We start from the raw sequence: 21,346 nt of genomic DNA, 5'->3' as shown, positions 1-21,346 counted from the left end.
TGCGTGTTTAATTAATAATTACTTTGCAAAAATAATCACATCATTAATTAAGATTTTGTATACTTAATTACCTCTGTTCCTAACCACCTGCTTTCCAAGTTAACCATGTAACTACCACCTTAACGGAATTCCCCCCTCCCACGCTGCGTTCAGCACTTCCCCAAACTTAGCAAATTTATCCGCAGGCACCGGCTCCGGTAACGCGGGGGCGGGGCGGGGCGGGGGCGGGGCGGGGCCATTCGGCCCCGCCCCGCCCCGCGCCCGCCCCGCCGCTCCCCCCGCCGCGTCCCTGCCCGCCCGTCACGTGCGTTAGCGACAGCCGCCGGCGGCACTGATTGGCGGAGGGGCGGGGAGGGGCGGGGAGGGGCGGGGCCGGGGCGGCCGGGCCGTCAGCTGCGCGCTGGGGCTATAACAACAAAGGGCTCCGCGGGGCGCGGAGTCGGTGCGGTGGCGGGAGCGGCGCGGTCTGGGTGAGTTCGCTCTTGCGGGGTTTGGGGCTTAAGTGGGCTGCGGGGGTCCCGGCTTACCCGCGGCGGGCCGTAATGGTCTGAGCCGCCCGGGCGAGGGGGAGAAAAGCAGCAGCATCGCGGGGCTCCCGTGTCCCCGTGCATCCAGCCCGGCTTCTCTCTCCTGGGAAAACACCGAGGCCGGGAGGGGTTTGCCCCTTTTCCCGGCTGTCGGGCAGCCGGTAGTCACGTCGTCGTCCGTCCCGTCCCCTCCCCTCCCTCGCCGCCCAGCGGCGGGGCCGGGCTCCAGAGCGCAGCCGGGAAGGTGCGCAGCTGCTGCGGGCTCTGCCGGGTCCCCCGCCGGCTCGGGCGAAAGTGGCTTTTTGGAGCCTCCTGGTGGTTGGGGAGGGGCTGCGAGCTGAGGGCACGGGGGACCAGCAGCCGAGCTCCAGCAGGGAGCTGCAGAAGTGATTTGGGGGGGTGGTGTCTTCTTTTCGGTTTTTTGTTTTGCTTAGCATGCGCCCTATCTCCTCTGCTGGGATAGGGGAAAAAAAAAAGAAGGTTTTTTTATGCAGCAGCACAATATTGTTGACATGCATTGGGTGTGTTATCTCTAACAGCATCTTAATCACTACTGTAGCTGAGTCAGTTGTTCCCAGTCTTCTCTCTTCTTGCAGCTGATAGTTCCTGCCTAAGGAGTACCTCGCTTTCAGCCTCGGTCTCGTTTGCCTCCCCTGACGATGACCCGGGATAACAAAGGAGTGTCTCTTCTTGGTCCCCATCGGACTTGCACAATAGCATGCAATTGTGGCATTTTAAAGGCACTTGTCCAAAAGGATGTCAAAACATCAACCAGTTTCTAAATGATTCAGATGTTTTTTTGGATCCTCCTTGGAGTGGGGGAAGGGGACAATGGGACAAATTGCTCTTGACCTACAGGAAGACATTTACGGGTCAAAAGCTGTAGCTTGTTTAGCTTACGTTCTCAAGAACGTTGATCTCTTACTTGCTTGTTAGGGGTTAGTTATTTGATGTTGCTGTGATGCCTGTGGAGCTTTAATGTAGGAGTGTGAGCTCTCATCTTGCTCCACTCTATGCACGGAACAAAAAGACAGCCTCTGCCTGAAGGTATGTCCAGTCTTGATCTAGGAAAGAGGCAACACATGCATGTGGAGTACAGGGAAAGCCAGTGCTGATCAGCAGTTACACTATGGCTTGCTAGTTAGCCTAAAGAAAAACCAAATTCTTTTGTTCCTAGGACTTGTGCCGGAAGAGGGTTAGGGATGGATGTGGAAGATAACTGGAAAGCTACAGACTTCAGGCTTTCATTTGGAGTCCACTTCCATATCCGTGGCACACTGGCTACAATTGAAGTGCTCAGGCCTTCTCAAGAAGATGCATAGGAACACTGTGGGCATCTGGCATTTCTTTAAGTAACCCATCTAGGGCTTAGCAACCTTAATGGTTAAAAGCGTTTCCTGCTAGTAACCACTAAAAATTGAACTTTACTGCAGTTAAAAGCCACTTCTGCCACTTCTCCTTGCTGTGAATGTAGAAGGGAATAAATGTTTGCCTCTTTCTTCACATAATTGACTATGGTTGTCGTCTTTGTTTTTTTCCTTCCCTCTGTTAAGCCTTTCAATTTTTTAAACTTTACTGGTTTTCTTTAGACTTCTGATCATTCTTGTAGCTCTCTTAAAGAGAGCCCAGATGCTTCATTTTCAAGCATGGTCTTAAAAACCAGCATTTTGTCACTACTGCAGCTGAGCCAGTTGTTGCCAGTCTTGTATTTTCCTGCAGCTGATAGTTCCTGTCGAAGAACTAGAGCGCATAACCACTTGAGTTACACTGTACCTTTTCATATTGCTTCTGAAGACTACTTTAAACTCTAATCCTATCCTTCTGTGCTGTTTGAATAAGGAGGTAGCTGCATAAATATCTATAGAGGCAGTACTGTATGGAGCAGGTGCTTGTCCTTGCTTTGAACAAGTAGATGATGGGGTCTGGTGTCCTGGGGTAAGATGACGTAGGAGGCCAGAATGACCCTTTTAGTGTGGCCTGAGAGTTATAGGGTGAAGCAAGGTGTACTGGCCTTAAATAGTATTCTTTATGGGTTGTATCTTCTTCTAAAGGCTGGGTTTGTCCAGTGTAGTGTGTCTTACTCCCTTTCTCTTTCTGAATGCAGACACTCGTACCCTCTTACATGCATATCTTCTTCCCTATTTAATTATGAAACGGGTATTTAATCTGTAATAGTTCTGACATGCTGTGACAATTTCACCATAGTATTTGAATGAACTTGTAGTTAAAGTGGTGAATATTTTTCACATATAGTCTTTGCTTCTTCAGCTACTTTAATGGCTTCTATTTATTGGCTCACACATAAATATTCAAAGGCTGTAAGCATACTGATCTGAGGTGGTTGAACATTCAGCTTATCGGCACTAATGGGATTTTTCATCTTAACTGCCAAATGTAGAGTTCAGGCTTATGGTGACTAATTACATGTAGATTTAGGGAACTGTACTGAGAAATAAACATCGGTTTTAATTAAGTATACGAGTTTCTTTTCCTTGTTACTTAGACTTACCATACATGAGTAGTTGGGCACTTGCTGTGAAAATGATCCCACCGGTAACTATGTAGTGCACTTTGAACCTGAAGATGGGACATGCCTTCCTACTGTGTTAACTCGTAAGCAGTGGCCCTGAACTGTGTGTGATGGGAGAGAGAAGAAACGCTGCCTTGGGCACCCCTGGGAGCCCTCACAGGAGTCTCTGGGAGAGGTGTGAGGCTGTGTCAACTGAGGAGATGGGCTGTCTGGAGCAGAAAACACGTGCTTGCTGTTTGCATTTCTCTCCGACCAGGAGGAAGACGGGCAGGGAGCTGGGGGAGCACCTCGGTGAGCGTAGGCACAAGGGTCTCTTGTAAAAGAGTCCTCTCCTCCCATAGGAGAAGGTGGGAGCTGACAGCTGAACACACCTTTGCATGGGGAGGAGGATTGAGAGGAAGGCACTCGGCTCAGAGGAGTGACCTAGGCTTTTTCTGTATGTATCTAGCTGGGAGGGTGATGGTGAATGCCAGTGAAGCTGCCTCTCCTCAGGGAAAAATGTTCACTGGTACCTCAGACTGCGCTAACAAGAGGGTCTTTAATTTGTTCCCTAGGGATGTTATGTGTTGCTTTGTCATTAAGACCCTTGTCATTGTTTTTTGCAGGTTTTGCATAAACTATTTACCAGTCATGCCTCTGCATGTCCCGTACCTAAGCTGATAAAGCATCTATGCACTTTAATCTCAAGTCTATGCCACTCTGCTAGTACAGTGTGAGCTGTGCCTTGAACCTTGGATATAAAGACCTACCAGCCAAAGTCTTGCTCCTGTCTTAGTAATGTTCCAGAGGTTAAATAACATGCTCATGGGAGAGATTGATAGCTTGTCCAGCCAAGAGCCAGAGTTCAGTGAGAAGGAAGACGACGAGTGGATTCTAGTTGACTTTATAGGTAAGATGTCTCTCAAACGTAAGCTCTGTCTTTGTCCTGCTCTGGCTCTTGTCTTACTTCCATGTGAAGAAACCAGTAGCTTGAGAGAAACTTTGCCTAAGCAAAACCAGTGTGGATTAGAGTGCAGGGTGTCTCCCAAACAAATGTACCAAAACATATTATGCAAACCTATGAGAAAAATCATGTCAGGTTTATAAGCCTGACACAGGCTTCAGCAGAACCACTTGTACAGATAAAATATATTTGACTTATTACGCAATTGTATTGCTTTACTGATAGCAGTTGTTTTACGTGTCTAGTGTGGCTTATCAGGGAACTCCCTTTTCCCCTCCCCTTGCTTTTAAAAAAATAAAAATATGTGTATGTGCTAATAGAGGTTTGTTTCTGTTTCTTTGTCTTTTTTTATATTGCATCTCTGGCTACGTGCAACCTTGTTGTTTTCAACCCCCTGCAATCACCAACATTCCTGGGTTCCTCTCCACTGACTAATGGCCGCCTGCAGCAGACACTTGCACTAACTGCTCCGCAGAGGAAGCGGACATCGCTGAAGCATCAGCTGCAGACAGCTCGCCCGTGTTCTCTTGTTTACCGTCTCCCTTGGAACACTTGCCAGAGGCCAGCGAATCTTGCTTCATCCAGTTTGAGTCGTGTCCTATGGAGGAGAGCTGGTTTATTACCCCTCCCCCATGTTTCACTGCAGGTGGATTAACCACTATCAAAGTGGAAACCAGTCCAATGGAGAACCTCCTAATAGAGCATCCCAGCATGTCTGTGTATGCTGTCCACAACACCTGTCACAGCCTTAATGAGACTGGATGTGGAGGTGAGGAGTTTCGAAGCCCAGGTAGTCCCAGGTACGTCTGACTTCTCTTGTCAAGGAGCTCTGTTGCTGAAAATATCTGGTTTCTACTTGATCAGCTTAGACACTTAATACTGAATTTTCCAGCTTATTTCAGAGCAAGTGAATAAAGCATGAATACTGCACAAGGTGGGTAGGATGGTCAGGGCTGCCTGCCTGCTTAGAAAAATGTTGTGCAAGATGACTGTGTCAGGAAACAGTTGGGTATGCTATTTTGACACTGCAATGAATATTTATGGAGCCTAATTATTCCCTTGCAGAATGTGCTCCAGTCCTGTTGAAACTGGTGGCAGTTAACTGTGTAGCTGGTAACATAGATTTGAAAACACTTAGCCCCCATCATAGCTATGTGTATTTTTCATAACTGTTAGTTGGTACCCTTTCAGTTACCTCATGAGATGAAAAATATTACTTTAATTATCCTGACAGGGAAGTCTGTTTTGGTATTTTTTTTTTTCTTCCTCAAGGTAGTGATAGATTAGGACAGGATTAAATTTTTCCATGGGTGGTTTGTGGAACAAAAGCAAACTGAAATATTCCACAAAACTTACTCCCCTCAAGGTAAAAATTTGTGCTGCAAACTTCTACTTTTAGCAAGGTAAGAAGTTGTGCTTTTTGGTTTTGAGTCCTAAAGATTTGGCCATGTGGGATTATTGCAGAGGCATGTTTGCCATGCACTGCTGCTTTGGTGTTAACTGTCCAGTATATACAGCTATACAAGTATAGTATACATGGATGTACACAAATAGAGTATATCTTTGCCATTATGACTCCACACTTGCCCATGTGTTCATTGATTTGGAAATAATTGGGTGTTTTGTGAATCCTGGTTAATAACAAAGGCTGACTTTTTTTTATCCCACCTGGTACTTGTCCTTAGAATCAATTAAAAAAACCAAACAGTATACTAAGCTTTGTTATACAGGAAAAAATGAGTGTAGTAGTGGAGTTCCTGTAGGTAGATGCCTGTTGACTTTTCTGATCAGCTCCTTGCCATATTTAAAGTTCTTAGTTCAAAGAAACAGGTGACTGAGATGACATGCTGCTGTATAATATTGAAGTATAGTGCTGATACCATTAATCTTAGAGTGGGGGATTTGTATAATTTGGGGAGGGCAGTTTGTGATGTTAAGCATCAAGGGTCTAGCTTAACTTAAATCAGGGAGAAGCTATGAGCGTACAGCACCTTTTAAAATGAGGGTCTGAAGGAATCTGCAAGAGAACGGTAGACTGTAGGGCATGCCCTAGTGAAAGACAGTAGACCAGTTTATCTAAAATATCAATTTGCAGTGGATAGTAACATGCAAAGTCAGATACTGACTTCTCAGTGACTTAAACTGGGAATACTAGTATAAATTCTTCTGGAGAAGAATCCTGTCTTATGTTACACAGTACAGTTAAGCTGCTTTAACGTGTGGGGAAGCTAAAGGTGTGATGATCTTTAACTGGTGTGTGCTTAAGTTTCTTCACACTGAATCCTGTGCTATTGCTTTGTCAGAGGATCTAGGCTTTTGTATAGGTTATTTTGGGTGGCATAACTGGGAGGAGACTTAAGTCTAAAGTTGAGGTAGACTACAGAACTGGGAACATCAATTTATACTGATAATGCAATAAGTTTCAAAAGCTGTTTTGAAGTCTCTAGTGGTTTAATGGTTGGCCATTTAACATTGTAGGGCCAAGAAAAGCTGCTTAAGGCACACTGGCACAGTAAGTACTACTGTTTTGGGACAACGCTTTTTGTTTGATCAGTCTGCTAGCAACACTGCTTCCTCTAGAGCCTTGTCTGCCAAAACAATACTGGTTTTAGGACTAACCTTTGTGCCAAATGATGTTACTTGATCAAGCCTAACTACAGCTGCTTTAACAAGCCAAAATGCTAAGTGCAGAAAAATTACTTAAATATTAATTGGGGTGGGGTCTGAAGCCTTTAATGTTTCTTGTAAGGTCTGGCTCTGTAGCACAACTAGCAGGACACTTACGCTTTCTAGCAAAATAGATGCCGGGGGTGCAGCAGCGAATGTATGTAGCAAGGCTCGGGCTTTAGACACAGCCCCTCTAAAGCTACATTTTGACAATATTGATGGTGGTTCATCAGCCCTGTTCTCTCGGTGCGGGGGGCTCACTAGTGCCAGGCTACCAAAGGCAACCACTGAGATACCAAAATGCTACATTTCGGAAGAGTACATGGCCTTTTAGCTAATTCAAACCACCTCTGCTATCCCAGTTTCACTTTAAGATGACAAGTAGAAGAGTGTTGGTTTGCAAACCAGTGCTGGAAGGGTATTCGATAAGAGGGGGAAAAAGCTTAAATACCTTCAACCAGCAATTTTAAACCAGTTTTTCTCCTTTTGTGGAGAAAATCTATTTGCTCCTTTTAAATTCCTTTCAAAGCAAAAGGATGTTGTATAAACTTCCCCCTGTTTGTCAGGTTAGTCATATTTTTCCATAACAAACCACAACAGTTTGTCTTAGCGTTGATGCCCTTTGCTAGCTAATGACATGCAGCAAGGGCATGCTTGGGAAATACGAGTTCTAATGAGTGTGGTGTGGCTTCCTAGCTCCTTACGGCTTTCCCCAGAAAGGCTTCTCTTAGAGTTCTGCCTCCAGCACTGTTGAACATGTTAAGGGATCACCCCATACAGAAAACAGTAGCCCCATATTTGCAGGCACCCTCATGTAAATTAAACTGGTGTAATTTGCATAGAAAGTATTTACAAGGCTCTGTGAATTGATTTGTGCTGTGTTATTCTGTTATTTCTTGCTTTGTATTTCAAGCACTAGGTTTAGGACAAAATCCAGTGAATGAACAGGGGAAAACCAGTGTGTCACACATGGCTATTCTGGAGTCTGTAGGCTTCAGTCAGTCATATCAAGCTACCCAAGGAGCCAAAAGCAAGTGGATTTGGATATTTAAAAGAAAAAAGTAGAAGGGAGGGAGTATTCCCTTGCTGACAGGGAGTATTTTGCTCTAGTGTGGAGTGGGGGGGAGGCAGAAGAGCTCACTTCTGTGCGAGGCACCTGCAGCCCTGCAAGAGCAAGGCTACAGGGGTGTACCGTGGGCATGGCAGACCAGACTTATGTCTACAGAGACGACATACTATAAATGCAAGTTAACCTCTTCCAGAAGAGACTTTATTATAGGGTCATGCTAGTGCTGAAAAACAGACTTCCCAAGAGACCTCTTGCTCATGCCTGAGCTAGCTCCTGGTCTTGCAGACATCTTTCCTGGGCATGGCTGAGTTGACAGCTAGTTGTTTGGTCCTGGGTGGGTAGAGAGAAGGCAAGCAACTCTCGTGCCACTAGTCTCACACCAGCTGTGGCACTCAGACTTGGGATTTGCTTTGCTTTTAAAACTGCCAGGCTATTTTTAGCTTTACTTTGGAAGTTTCAGGAAACACCAGTGACTCTTCTGTCAAGTAGGGAAGTCCTTTTTCAATATGTCAGTCCCTGCTTGCATAGGCTGCTGGTTTGTTTTTCACTAGTGCATGATGGAGTAAGGGTTTGCCAAAACTGCTGACTCTCTGCTCATGAAATCTAGAGGGCTGGTTGAGGAACAATCCTTCTAAGTTATCTCCTGTGTGTGTCACAACTGGTCTATCTTTCTCATTCCTCTGCATGAGCGTTGTTTGGATTTGCTTGTGTGGCTGGCAATCCAAACACACTTTCGTTAGTGTGCTTCTGTTTTCAGGCTGAAACACCTATGTTCAAGATGATTTTAAATCAAACTTTGCCGTGTGGATAACTCCAAGTCTTCTAAAGCTGGAGCAGTGTGACGCACATTGCCTTGTATTTCTGATCTATATTGCATCTTGGGCTTAGGGAATGGGGGGTGGGGAAGGATGGGTGCAATAGTATAAGACACCAGACAAAAGTCCAAAGGCTATTGTGGTGCCCTCACACAAAAAGTGAGTTAGCAGCACTACGCATTACTTACCAGTGTGGTTTTTCTTAACTGGCTTGACCTTGCCTCCACCCACATCTCTGTCCAGTAGAATAAGGGTGCCCTTTTGAAGTGCTGGATGTTGATGTCCATGTTCTGCCCTTTATACTTTGCATGTCTTTCCAATGCACCTCAGTAATGACTGATATCTGCTTGTTACATTTCTAGACTGGAGGCCCGAAATGAAACAGGACAGCGTGTTCACTGCTACGTCACAGCTCTTGCTACTCGTTCAACTTTTCTGGAAAAAAACAAGAGCTTTCGTCCTACCCACTGGTTAAAAGAACATAATGAAAGACACTATCTCAACAGAAACAGTCTCCGTCGCCAAAACCTTACCAGGGATTGCCACTCCCGGCAAATCAAGCACAACGGACTGTTTGTTCACCAGCCTTGCCAGCGTCAGTTCAATTACTGATGGCTCTTGTGATTTTAATCTACAGTCTAATTTTTTTTAGGTTGCTCTTGTTTTCATGCATAGGTAAGTGTGGTCAACCTGAAGCTGATCATCAATCCTTCAAACACAATCGTAATTAGTGTTGCATTCTTTTGAAATGACACACAAATTTCCAAACGTCTTGCAGCGAGTCCTAAACGTTGATGTTAAATATCAATGTATTGGAAGCCTATCAGTATGATAGCTTGTGTGCTGTTTTATAAACTATGATGTATAGGTGGGTTCTTAGCTGGTATTTTAAGAAACTTAACTGAGATGGAAATCAGTTACGTTTTGCGTTAATCAAAGTGGAGTTAGAAAATTTGAGGTTAGCCGAATGCTTTAATGACCAGTACTTGACAGCTTGTGTATCTGTCTGTATTCAGCATATATGATCACTTTCTAACAAGGAAATACTATAGCTGCTGGTGGATATTACATAGCTATGCTGAGCTGTTACAAGAAGGACATCTAATCTAAATTGCCTAGTACCTACTTGTGTTAGTGGAGTCTGTGTAGGTGTGTTGGCTACTTGATATAGGTATCAGAAAAAGGTTAAATGTCCCCCCAATATTGTTGCAGTATGATATGGCACTGGTGTTACAGATGTAGTACCTCACAGTGGAGTGGAAGGAGAACTGGACCTATGGGTTAAGTGCAGATGCACAACCCAGAGAGCTGAACTGTGTTTTACTTGGTACAGTTCAAGTTCTTACTCCCTTTCTCTAACTCCTCCTCTCTCTGTCTTTGAAAGATATATTTCCCCTACCCTATTTCATTTCATATCTAGTCTAGTTAAAGGAAAAAGATGGTGGATTGACTGTTCTTTTAATCCCATCAGTAGCTGACTCTTCTTTAAAGAAAAGTCAGGCTGATGGATAGCTATTTCTGAGCTGCTAATTGCTGTTATGTTGTCTCATATTTACAGATTGAGAGTAGCTCAAAAGTAGCCAGAAGGAAGGTTTTACTAGAAGTTCTGCTAATTCTCTCTCTTTCTCTCTCTATGAAAATGAAGTCCAAGTTAATTGTGACTGGAAACGAAGGGCAGTGTTTGGCAGGAAAAAGAGGATGCTGAAAAACAGTCTTACAGAACTAAACACAGTGATAACAGGGTGTATAAAAATTGAGATAGATCGGCAGTTGTTGTTCTCCTAGCCCATTGGCTGCAGAAGGACTGGATAGCAATTCTGTGGGCCAACAGGAAAGAAAAGCCATTTAAAACTAACAAGTAGTTTTCTCAAGAACACTGTGCAAGATGTTTTGGAAGTTGGCAGGCACTTAAAAAAAGTGAAGTTCACCTGTTAAGAAAGAGCGTGTATTACACAGCAGCCACATGGCGTGCTGAACCCTGATATCTGGGAAGTAGATTAAAATGGTTATAGAGGTGAGGAAGTGGAAGTCTGCACTGAAAGAATGGGGGAAATAAGTAAGTTTATCCCCCTTTGGTCAGTGTTTAATGTGACTCACTGTTTTTTCCTTGTGTTTAGTGCCTAGGGCATTAAAGTTTTAACATTACATTCAACCATGTCTTCCAGTAGTCTATATACAGAAGTTATATAAGGAGTCATGTGAGGAGTCTCTGAAATTAGGAAAAATCAATAATGTGAATTATTCCAGACCTAGGAAGTATTTTAAATTTAGCCAAATGCTTCAATTTCACTGAAGCAAAACTCTCAACAATTTGCATTGACCTCGATATAGTGGTACTGTTGCACATTCTGCAGCTGGAATTGTTGTGGAACATGCTTAGTGTACAGGAAATGGCATTTATAACCTCTGTTTCACTGCAGATGTGCTGCTTCACTGGGATTAGTTAGGATTGTTGCAAAGATATGTTAACAAATAGTTAAATGTATAAAAGCAAGAGGTGCTTTCCTGGATACACTAGTTTGGGGTTTTTTTTTTTAAGACATACTAATTCATGTGGATAGTGAAAGAAGACTAAATTGGTCACAACATGAGTTTCCAAAACGGATTTTGTTACTAGTCTCTTCAGCAGTGTGTGCCCATGTCCATACAGCAATTCTTTTGTGGTCCAAATACTCTGGTTTATCTGCAAATAACTAGTTTCACCGGTCTCTCATATGTTCATGAATATTCTTACTTGCCTCAGATTATCTGCCTTTATCACTCCAAATTTTTGCCTGGCTTAAACTTCCTTCTCCTCACTGCCAACTTTCTAGCTCAGGAAAATTCTTTGCTTTCCTGTATTTTTCTTTATATGAAAGTAACTACTTTCCTTCAGCTTTAATTTTCTTAAAGTGAAATGAAGGAAGATGGAGTCTCCACCTCTCTGTGTTGGAAGGAGTAAGTAATCCTTTAACTCTTAACGGGGAGATGGAGTTGAGAGTATAAGGCTCCCAGACATTACAATGAGAGCCTTGGTCTGTTCTTCTCAGTAGGCAAGTAAATGCAACTTTAGACTGCTCCTAGAGTTGGGAGATACTGATCTTTTTATACTACATTACTAGATGACTTTCTGGTGATGAAAACCTATATCTTTCAGGATATAAACTATTTTGTTGCACAAAGCTGTGCTTCTCAATTTGTAATATTGGAAACCATATTATTGTGTGAGATAGTACTGCATCAATGGCTTTTTGTTAATTTGTTTTACATATTTATGTTGGTCTAGCCCTGTTTTGTGCCTGGAGCTATTGGGCAATTAGATTTATTTTGGTTTTCTGTTTTAATAGTGAGCTGTGTGGCTTTTTATATGGGTTTTTGAATTGTATTAAAGTGTGTGTGTTTTCCTGTAAAAGTGGAGGCCTTGCACTGTCTCATATCGATTGATATTAATGAATCTTGCTGAAACTATTTTCATATGTATTGGTCAATAGACAGATTTGCATTTTAAACTGTGCCTTCTACACAGCAAACTTGAAGATTCAAAAGGGACATTTCAGTTAGGATTAATACTGTACATCAGTCTATGCATATATGGCAGCTTCTCTCCAGAGCCACTTCTCTATTTGTAGCAGTCCTTTTGATATGGAAGAATGTCTGGCTCTTTTTTTTTAATAGTTTAACACAAGCTGAAAACCGACAAAATACAGCACTTTGCCAAAAAGTAGCATTGCTTAACCAGTGTGTATTTACTAAAGTGATCCTCTGTATTTTGTTTTCATAGTGCGTTCTGCGCACCATGGGGAGACGTGATCTTAACTCTCAATAAAAAAATGGCCTATTAAAGTCTCAGTCTGTTGGTTTGTTTGGGGTTTTTTTTGTTTGTTTGGTTTTTTTACAGGCTGGTCAAAATCCAAATGCCTGAGCACCCCATTCAGGTGTGGTAGGTACAAGTACTGAGTATCTCAGAATGCTTGCTCTAGTACAGAAGTTCCTCTGGGAATCAGTTTGCATTGCTGATCAAGTGACAATGCATGGTCCAAGTAGTGTTATGCATCTCTGCCAACTGCTGTGTTTCCTGGTCAGCATGCAGAAGTGCCATAGGTGAACAAGACAGAGATATAAAAACACATTACCACTTAAAGTGTGCATGGGGTGGGGGTGGGGGTTCTCCTTATCTAGGCTGAACCTCTCTTGTTTCAACTCATACCCCTTGCCTATCATCCTCCTGCCATGCACCACTGTGAAAAATCTGTATGGAAGGCTGCTGTTAGCATTCAAAAGCTGGAAGCAGGGACAGGTAACCTGTGAGGGCCATAGAAATCCTGTGAAAATGTCCAGGGTTGGAGTTAGGGAAGCCAAAGCCAAGCCTTCTGTAGCTGAATGGGGCAAGGGATGTGGAGGACAACAGGCCTTCCACAGGTATATTGGCTGCAAAAGGAAGATCAGAGAAAATGTGGACCTGCTGCTAAATGGGGCAGGAGTCCTCATGACAAAGGACATGGAGAAGGCTGAGGTACTCCATGTCTTCCTTGCTTTGGTCACTACTGGTAAGACCTTTGGGACTTGCAGGCCCCTGAGGCCAGTGGGAAAGGCTAGAGCAAGGACAATCAACCCTTGGTTGAAAAGGATCAAGTTAAATGCTTAAAGAGATGGTATGTCCACAGATCTATGGGACACATCCATGACTGGCAAAGGAGCTGGGTGATGTCATTGTGAAGCTGTTCTCAACTATCTTAAAGGTTATAGCAATGGACAGGATTCCTGAGGGCTGGAAGAAAGCAAATGTCCTTCCTGTCTTCAAGAAGGACAAGAAGAATGGGGGGGAATGACAAGACAGTCAGTCTCACTTTGATCTCTGGGAAGGTGATAGAGCAAATAATCCTGGAAATTGTTTCCAAACATGAACAAGAAGGTGATTAGGAGCAGCCAGAATGGATTTATGCAGGGGAGAGCATGCCTGACAACCTAATAGCCTTCTGCAATTAGATGACTGGCTTGGTGGATGAGGGGAGAGCAGTGGATGTTGTTTATCTTGACTTTAGCAAGGCTTTTAATGCTGTCCCCTGTAACATCCTCCCAAACTGGTGAATTATGGACTGTGTAAGTAGATCGTGGCCAGTTGTGTTGAGAACTGGCTGAACTGCTGTGCTTAAAGGGGTTGTGATCAGTGGCCTGGGTATGAAACCTAGCTGGAGGCCAGTTGCTACTGGTGTACCCTACCAAAGCTGGATCTTACACTTAAAAACCTTCATTAATGACCTGGGTCACAGAGCAGAGTGCACAATCAGCAAGCTTGCAGAAGATAGGAGGAGTTGTTTATACACTAGAGGGCTGTGCTGCCTTTCAGAAGGACCTCAACAGACTGGAGAAGTGGGCTGACAGGAACCTCATGGAGTTCAACAAGGGGAAATGTGGAGTCTTGTACCTGGAGGAAAAATAACCCCAGGCACCAGGCCAACTGGCTGGAAAGCACCTTGGTAGAAAAGGCTCTGGGGGTCCTGGTGGACAGACACCAAGTTGACCATGAGCCAGCGGTGCACCCTTGTGGCCTCAAAAATGAACGCTTCCTGGGCTGTGTTAAGAGGAGTGTTACCAGCAGGTGGAGGGAGGTGATCCTTCCTCTCCACTCTGTGCTGGTGAGACAGATCTGAATGCTGCGTCCAGTGCTGAGCTCCCCAGTACAAGAGAGATGCCGACATACTGGAGTGTATCCAGCAAGAAGCCAGGAAGATGATAATAGGATTGAAGACTGAAATAATGGGGAGAGGCTGAGAGCTGGGATTGTTTAGGCTGGAGAAGAAAAGGCCCGAGGGGGGAATCTTGTCAAGGTATATAAACACTTGATGGTAGGCAGTAAAGACGACAGAACCAGACTCTTCTCTAGCGGTGCCCAGTGAAAGGACAAAAGACAATGGGTGGAAGCTGAAATATGGGAAATTCCATTTAAATGTAAGAAATAGGCTCACTTCTCCAAGTTGTTCTTTTGGCTTTTTCTGAAACAGTGTGTGAATATTCCCCTCTACCCCCATCTCTGGTCATCAGGCATCCTTGATCTCTGTTGCTTTTCAAAGATAATGGAGAGTGGCCTTGCAAGGACATCAGCCCGCTCTCTCAGCACGTTGGATGCAGGCTGCTGGCCTCCATGGACTTGTATGGGCTGAGCTCTTGCAAGTAGTCCCTGACTTGATTCTCGCCCAGTGAACAAACTGGGTGACAAAATTATCTTTTTAACTGACAGTGATGAAAAGGAATTCATGCGACAAAGCATCCATCTTCCCAGAGCAAACACTGAGTAAAACCTTTCCTTTTCAAATGTAGATTTTGTGACCTGTACATTTATCAAAGCAGCAAGTCTATAATGAGAGCTGTACAGTATTCTGCAGCAGAAAGTTTGACCAATTATGCCTCTATAATCATATCCATACAGATAACCTAACATAGCTATACTGATAGCATTCCTCTTGGGGGTGCTTAGTTCAGACTTAATGCAGTTTTTTAAATTTAGGTTGGACACTTTCCAAAACATCATGAACTAGTGTTTTTTAAAAATTCTCCTTGCTGAAGCAAAAATGTTCGTATAAAAGGTCATACCAATGTAACCACACTGACTTAAGTTCTCACTTTACATTCTAGTTTTCCTGTTTATACAAATCCTTGTACGTCTCTGATGAAGCTAGCGTACTAATTACTGTTCTCTCTGACACTTGACACTGATGGAGGCACTCTGTCTCCCCGTCAAGTCGTTCAGTATCTGCTTTCTTTGTCTCATTGACTTCTTTTGGTGCATGTTTATAACCACAAAACGTTGTCACCTCTGTTACTGAGTGATACTTGCAAGGAGGGTTCAGGCTTTTTGACACACGTAGAACTGACTCATCAAAAGAACAGGCCAGTGCTGCTGCAGCACTGTTGTTCCCATGATGTGGTCATGATAGATCATTCTTACAATAAATGGGACTGAACCGAGACTTAACAGGACGCATGTAAAGTTTTGTTTCTCAGCCAGCCTTTTTCTTTGTGAAAATACTGTCCTGGAGCCACTGCTGTGTAACTAATACTTCAGAAGTTAAAGTCTCTTGACTTATTCCAAAGTTCTGTGGGCAGATTGATAGTTGAACACTCAAATACCTTAATGAGGCAGACAACTATACTGTAATTTCATGGGCAAGCTGAAGAAAAAGAATAATAGCCAAAAAAGAAAACACAGATAAGAGTAACAAAACTAGGCTAGTGGCCAGGAGCAGACTTCAGATCTCAACTTGCAGACGTGGGCTGTGCCGTAAGTCTATACTTTCTCCTGATGTGCAGCCTTCACATTGTTGTGCCCAAGTGAGATGACCGAGTCAGGCAATATAATAAGAAGTATAATTATGCCTAAAAAGCAGACTGAGTGCTAAAAGAATCACGTATTCCCTGAAACGGGGCTCTGCAAAGAATTAGTAGAGGCAGAGAGAGGTGGGAAAGAGGAGGGAGGCCTCAGACTTTTGGGGTATGTAGGTAATGGCCAAAGGCTGTCAATTTTTTCAAGGTGAATAAAGAAGATGAGATCACGATTAAGAAAGGGGGCACTGACATGGGCAGAGGTATCCCCTTCTCTACTCCCAGCAGTGAATTTCAGCTCTAGCTCTAGCTCTTGTGTCTGTGGTGTGAGACTGAGGAGTAGGAGATGGATGTGCCTTCTATTAAATGGGGAGGAGAGAGAGGAATTTGGCTTCTGTGGCTGGTGACAAACCGCCCAACAGCTGAATTAGTACATGCATCTTTAGTAATGGTGGGCAGTTTGGGATTGGGTGTTATCTCCTGCACATTACCTTTGCCTCTGGAGAGATCCATGATGTGCCCTAAACATAGCCAAGATCAGTGCTATGGAGAATCGTAAGTCTCAGTCCCCGAGTGTTGAAAAGGTGTTTGCTACAGTGCTTGGAAGCTGGAGCATCAGCAGTAAACACTCTTCACCTTGCCTGCTTGGGAGGGAAAGACCTGAGTGCAGGGCCCAGCAGCTGTAGGTTTGATGAGGTGATGTGAGTCATCTGAATGAGGAACCACATACACTCCTAGGTCAGAGACTGAGCCAGGGAGAAGAGGGCCTTCCCCTGCAGCCAGCTGCCTGCTTCTCCTGGCAGCAGGGGGAAGGGGTGTCTCCTAACATGCTGCCCACCCTAGGAGGCCATGGTGCAGATAAGTTAATCTATTTTGTTTTTAAAAATTTCTGTATTATTGTCCTACTTGTGTTCTACATGACTCTCTTCTGTGACCTGAGATTCCTTCTTTTCCCCTACCGACATTTATCTCCTTATCCAAATGGTGTCATGTTTACAGCCCAGTGGTGAAGTGATGCTGGAAAACGTGAAGAATGTGTGTCTTGTTATTTCTTTGAGCTGCAGACCGGAGATCCAACACAGGTGTAGGTGAAGATAGACTTGATGCTTGGCTATTAGTTACAGGTGCTGCTTCCTACTGTGGAGCAGTTGTCCTTACTGGGGTGTGACTGTGAGCTTTGTTCAGGAGGTCAACTGTAAGGATTGTACCTTAAAGGTGTTTTACCTTTGGTCTGTTGAGAGTGGGAGTTTAAGTGTTCACGTACAGGAAGGGATATGGGTCTCTGACAGGACATGGATAAAGTGTCTCCTGCGTAAAAGGGCTTTCAGGACAAGATAATGTTTATTCCAAGCTGCTTGCTGCTGAGGAAGGTACATCATCTCAAGAAGAAAGAGGTCACTAACAAGAGCCAGAAGGACACAGTCCATTGGTTTGCTTTATGACTGCTGGGAAGTGATGGCATCTACTTCTCAAAGTGGGTTTAAAAGGTTGGTAATTCTCTCTCTGCTCCCCCCTCCCCCTTAAAAAAATCAAGTCAAAGAGGAAATCCTTGTGTCATGCTATGCTGTTGTAGGTCTGACCCTGCAGATTGTAAGGGAACTGTTAACTTATTCTTGATCTCTACTTGAGTTTTCTTCCTTTATTATTAAAATAACTCCTAGTACTGGTTGTCTTAAGCTGATCTGATCATCATACAGGCTGCTTATCAATAGCTGGTCATTGCCTATGCTTTCTGTTGCTGTTATTGACCTTAGACATATTCACATGCTTGTGACTAAAAGGCTTGTTCTGTGTTATATTTTAGCTAACAGGTTCTTAATAACTGTAGTATGGGTTCTCTCCCCACCAGATCAGAAAAAACCCCAAAATAAGTCAATCTTGTAAGGTCTTAAAAATATTCCTTAACGCATATTAAACTGGATCACACCTTGTTTGAAAAAGTCTCTGAAATGAAACAAGCAGGGAAGTAGTAGAATATTATAGGTTCTAATAGAAAGCAAGGGTTTTGAAACATCAGGGTTTCAAGTTATCCCACGCTGTTCAACAGAAAAAGCCATTACAGTCTGGGAAGGATGCAACTTCCTACTAAAGGATTCCTCTTTAGGACAGTTATAAAGCTTTAATGGTGCTTTGCTTAGGCTATGTAGCTGGAGCCATTCTGCAATAAATAAGCTTAAAACTTCTCTTAAAAACAATGAAGTTCATCCACACAAGAGCCCTGGAGGAGGCCTTTCCCTTAACTAAGTTATAGAATAGCTTTGACAACATGGCTGTGACTCAAAAGGACAAAGCCTAGCAGCACAAGCAAATGACCACAGTAAAATATTTACTGCAACAAGGTAGGAATATGTGGGGTGATATTCTGTGTTGTCATGTGCCTGGATCACAGTGCAGCTGTGTGCAAATGTTTATAATGAAATACTGCTCCCTTCATTGGGAACAACCAGATAGATTCAGAAGCTCTGGGAGAAGAGCAGTATTGAGCACACCCAGTAAATGGATTGATCTTCATGGCTTTCAGTCTGTGCTTTATAGATCCTTAGTAGACTCTGGGCTCCTTCAAAGAGATCCATAAAAGGATAACCCAGAAAAGCAACCTCAGCTGTGTAAACTTGTAAGAAAGGCCCTGTAATTCCCACCTTTCCAATGGGGTTTACACCTCCTCTGGAACATATCTAGAAGTGGTAATTAGAAAAAAAAAAAAAAACCAAACAATTAAAACCACTTGCCTAATCTAAAAGGACTTACCAGATCCCAGCACAAATACTGCTTAGCAGTTGTAGTTTCTTTCTAGAAGCTTAAAAAAAAAATCTTCTCTCTTTTACACTCATCCCCCCTAAGGAGGCATCCACATAATGAAATAGGATGTACTGTGTGCTAACTCACTTGGAAATGTCCCAGTGTGGACTAAGTCACTTTAGTTTTATTGCCACATCAAAAGGTCAGTATGTTAGCTTGCATTAAAATAATAATTTCATTGTCTGCAGCAGGATTTTATTGCACACTAGCTTCTGGGTTTCTTTTCTGTACTGCTGAAAATTTATGGGAGAAGTTGCTGGCAGGGCGGAGAATGATTATGGGACATGGTGCATTTTCCACCACTGAGGCAAAACCACAAATACTGTGGCATGTGACCTGCAGCAACTCACATCAAAAGGTGTGGAAAAATAAGCAGCGTAGTCATTACAGTCTTATGTGCTGAGACCTATTTGTGGCAGACGTGATCTGTTCAATTTTTAGGTACTGTTCACTTTGCAGTATTCTCCTGTCACTGTGCCGTGGAATTTATTCCTGATGCACCAAAACCGCTTTGCTGCTTGGAGGCTGGCTACCACCAAGCCCTAATTTGACATCTGTGAGGGGTGGAGGCTTTTTAGGGAAAAAGATACTTTGTTTCTCCTCTCTTGCTACCCTCTTCCTGAAGTTCCAGTTCTTTTTAACAAGTTGGCTACCCTAGAGTTTCAACTTCAGCAAGTCTGTTAAAGGCCCGAGGTTAGAGTTAGGTCAAGTTTGCCCAAGTTCGGGAGACCACCTTCTCCCTGTAGCTGGTGGAGTGGGAGATGCATTTCCAGAAAGCAGGATGTATCTTGCTGGTGGACTTAGTGGAGATCAACTAACAGAGCTACCTGCATGTCTACCCTAGGCATCCCAAACTATGACATGAGTTAGATTTCTTGAAATGATCTGGTGCGATATAGGGAGTTGACAAAGGTGGTTTCTAAGTGCCAATGCGCTTGAATAGATGACAGTGGTTTGTGGGGGGTTTTTTATGTCCCTTTTGAGCCACGACTAGCAGATTTCCTTCATGATAAGGACTGGCATTTTGCAGAGCTGAGGAGGCCGGGTGGCTGCCATGTCCGTCTTGTGCATCCGTTGTGCATGCTGCTTTACTTGAAGTTTGCAGGAATCGCTGTCCCTGCTCCATCAGGTGCTGTAAGCACCCACAGTTGAGAGATGGCCCTTGCTGCCTGAAACTTGTGACCTGTTAAAGTACTGTTAGTGACCCTAGTGTAACATCTCCGCCTTTGGTGGGCTGTGTTGCCTTTTCTCTTGCCCTTTAAAATGGCAAAGCTATAAGAAGGTAAGCACCAAAACCTGCTTATCATGATTAATTACTATAATACATAGTTGGAGGTGAAAACTGTGTTTACTTTTTAATAGCATTACACTTGGGAAAAGAAAAAGCAGAAGTGAAAAAAAATTATGATGAGGTGGATTTACTTGAAGGCAGCTGCAGCTTCTCTTTGTGCTGTTTTGCAGCAGGTGTGCTCTGCACTGCAAGAGAGGAGAGGGAAAGTACCAGTTGTTTCTCATCAACAAAATGGCTGCAGGTGCCCCACATTGAGGTGAGGGCCTGCCTCCATGCACAGCCCCTGCCGTGGGTGTTCTAAATAAAAGCGTGCACTCCAAGCATTGCTAAGTACATGGTACTCTGGGGTTTGGTTGGTTTTGGTGTGGATTTTTTTTTTTTTAAGGATATTTATTAAGAAATCTCCATGCAACCCTTGAGCGATGTTACCAGTGTCTGGGAGGCACGCCTGGCACCAAGGGTAAGCTTCAGCATCGTCTCCTGCTAGAGAAGGGGGCTGCAGGGTGGGCGCTCCCACAGTGGGCACTGCTGCCCTGGGACTCGGTTGGACCCCGAGGGGCGGTGGCAGGCCTGGCTGACCGGAGTGGAGAGCTACTGGGCAGGGGAGACCATGGAGGCTGTGCTTGGGGGAGGCATGTTTTCTGCTGGGGCCAATTTCTCTGTGGTTACACACGCTGCAAGAATGGAGGAGAAGAGAAGGGACCTCAGGGAAGGTTTCAGACACGGAGGCCCAGGACCCTCGGGGCAGAGCTGGCTGCCTCCACGGGGCACAGCTGGGTGAAGGCCATCCTTGTGTGGCGAGATGTGTGATAGCCGTGGGGCCGCGGGCTGGTACCCCCCCACTCGTGACGCGGGGCGTCGGTGGGGTGTCAGGGGGCTGGTCGCACAGCAGCGGGGTGCGGATGAGTCAGGAGGCTGGCGCCTTAGGGAGAAACGGCGCGTCGCCGAGAGGCGGCGGGAGGGGGGCCGCTCCGCGGCCGGGCGGGGTGCCGGCGGGGCCGGGGTAACGCGTTCCCGCTGACAGGGGCTGCCGGCGGCGACACCGGCCGGGCGGCCGCCCTCAGGCCGCGGCGGGAGCGGGGCGGGGCGGCGCAGGGCGCGCGCGGCGGAGCCGTGTTTACATTCCACCGCCCGCTGCACGTTGCCGCGGAGCGGCGGGCTCCCATTGGAGGAGGAGGGCGGCGGCCCCGCCCCGGGGCGGGCGGGCTGCTCCCTGCCGGCCGCGTGGGGCCGCCGGCGGAGCCCCCCCCCGCCGCCCCCGGCGGGGCGCGGACCCGGGGCTTGATGCAGAGGATCGGGATGGCGGTGGCGGGGCTGCCCCGCCGGCGGGGCCGGGGCGGGGGAGAGGGGACTGGGGCAGAGGGCGGCTCTCCCTGCGGGGCGGCAGCGCTGGCAGCTCTCCTGCC

General features: G+C 45.1%; 1 protein-coding gene across 7 annotated transcripts; it reads left to right on the top strand.

Annotated features, from left to right (window-relative positions):
• The first annotated feature begins 374 nt into the window (after positions 1–374).
• On the top strand, positions 375–12,373 carry TP53INP1 (tumor protein p53 inducible nuclear protein 1). Of its 7 annotated transcripts, none has more exons than XM_052787749.1 (5): positions 2,095–3,493; positions 3,663–3,946; positions 4,452–4,800; positions 6,479–6,512; positions 8,914–9,134. In XM_052787749.1, exons 2-5 carry the CDS (start codon positions 3,835–3,837, stop codon positions 8,929–8,931), a joined length of 513 nt encoding a protein of 170 aa, XP_052643709.1. In that variant the 5' UTR covers positions 2,095–3,493; positions 3,663–3,834; the 3' UTR covers positions 8,932–9,134. The 7 variants fall into 7 exon arrangements, with proteins under 7 accessions (XP_052643704.1, XP_052643705.1, XP_052643709.1 ...); XM_052787747.1 differs by having other exon boundaries at positions 2,099–3,493; positions 4,449–4,800; XM_052787744.1 differs by lacking the exons at positions 2,095–3,493; positions 6,479–6,512 and adding an exon at positions 375–464 and having other exon boundaries at positions 4,449–4,800; positions 8,914–12,373.
• Positions 12,374–21,346: the final 8,973 nt, after the last annotated feature.

This window comes from Harpia harpyja, chromosome 5 (genome assembly GCF_026419915.1).
Source record: "Harpia harpyja isolate bHarHar1 chromosome 5, bHarHar1 primary haplotype, whole genome shotgun sequence".
NCBI lineage: Eukaryota > Metazoa > Chordata > Aves > Accipitriformes > Accipitridae > Harpia > Harpia harpyja.
This window is presented reverse-complemented; position numbering and strand designations above follow the sequence as displayed.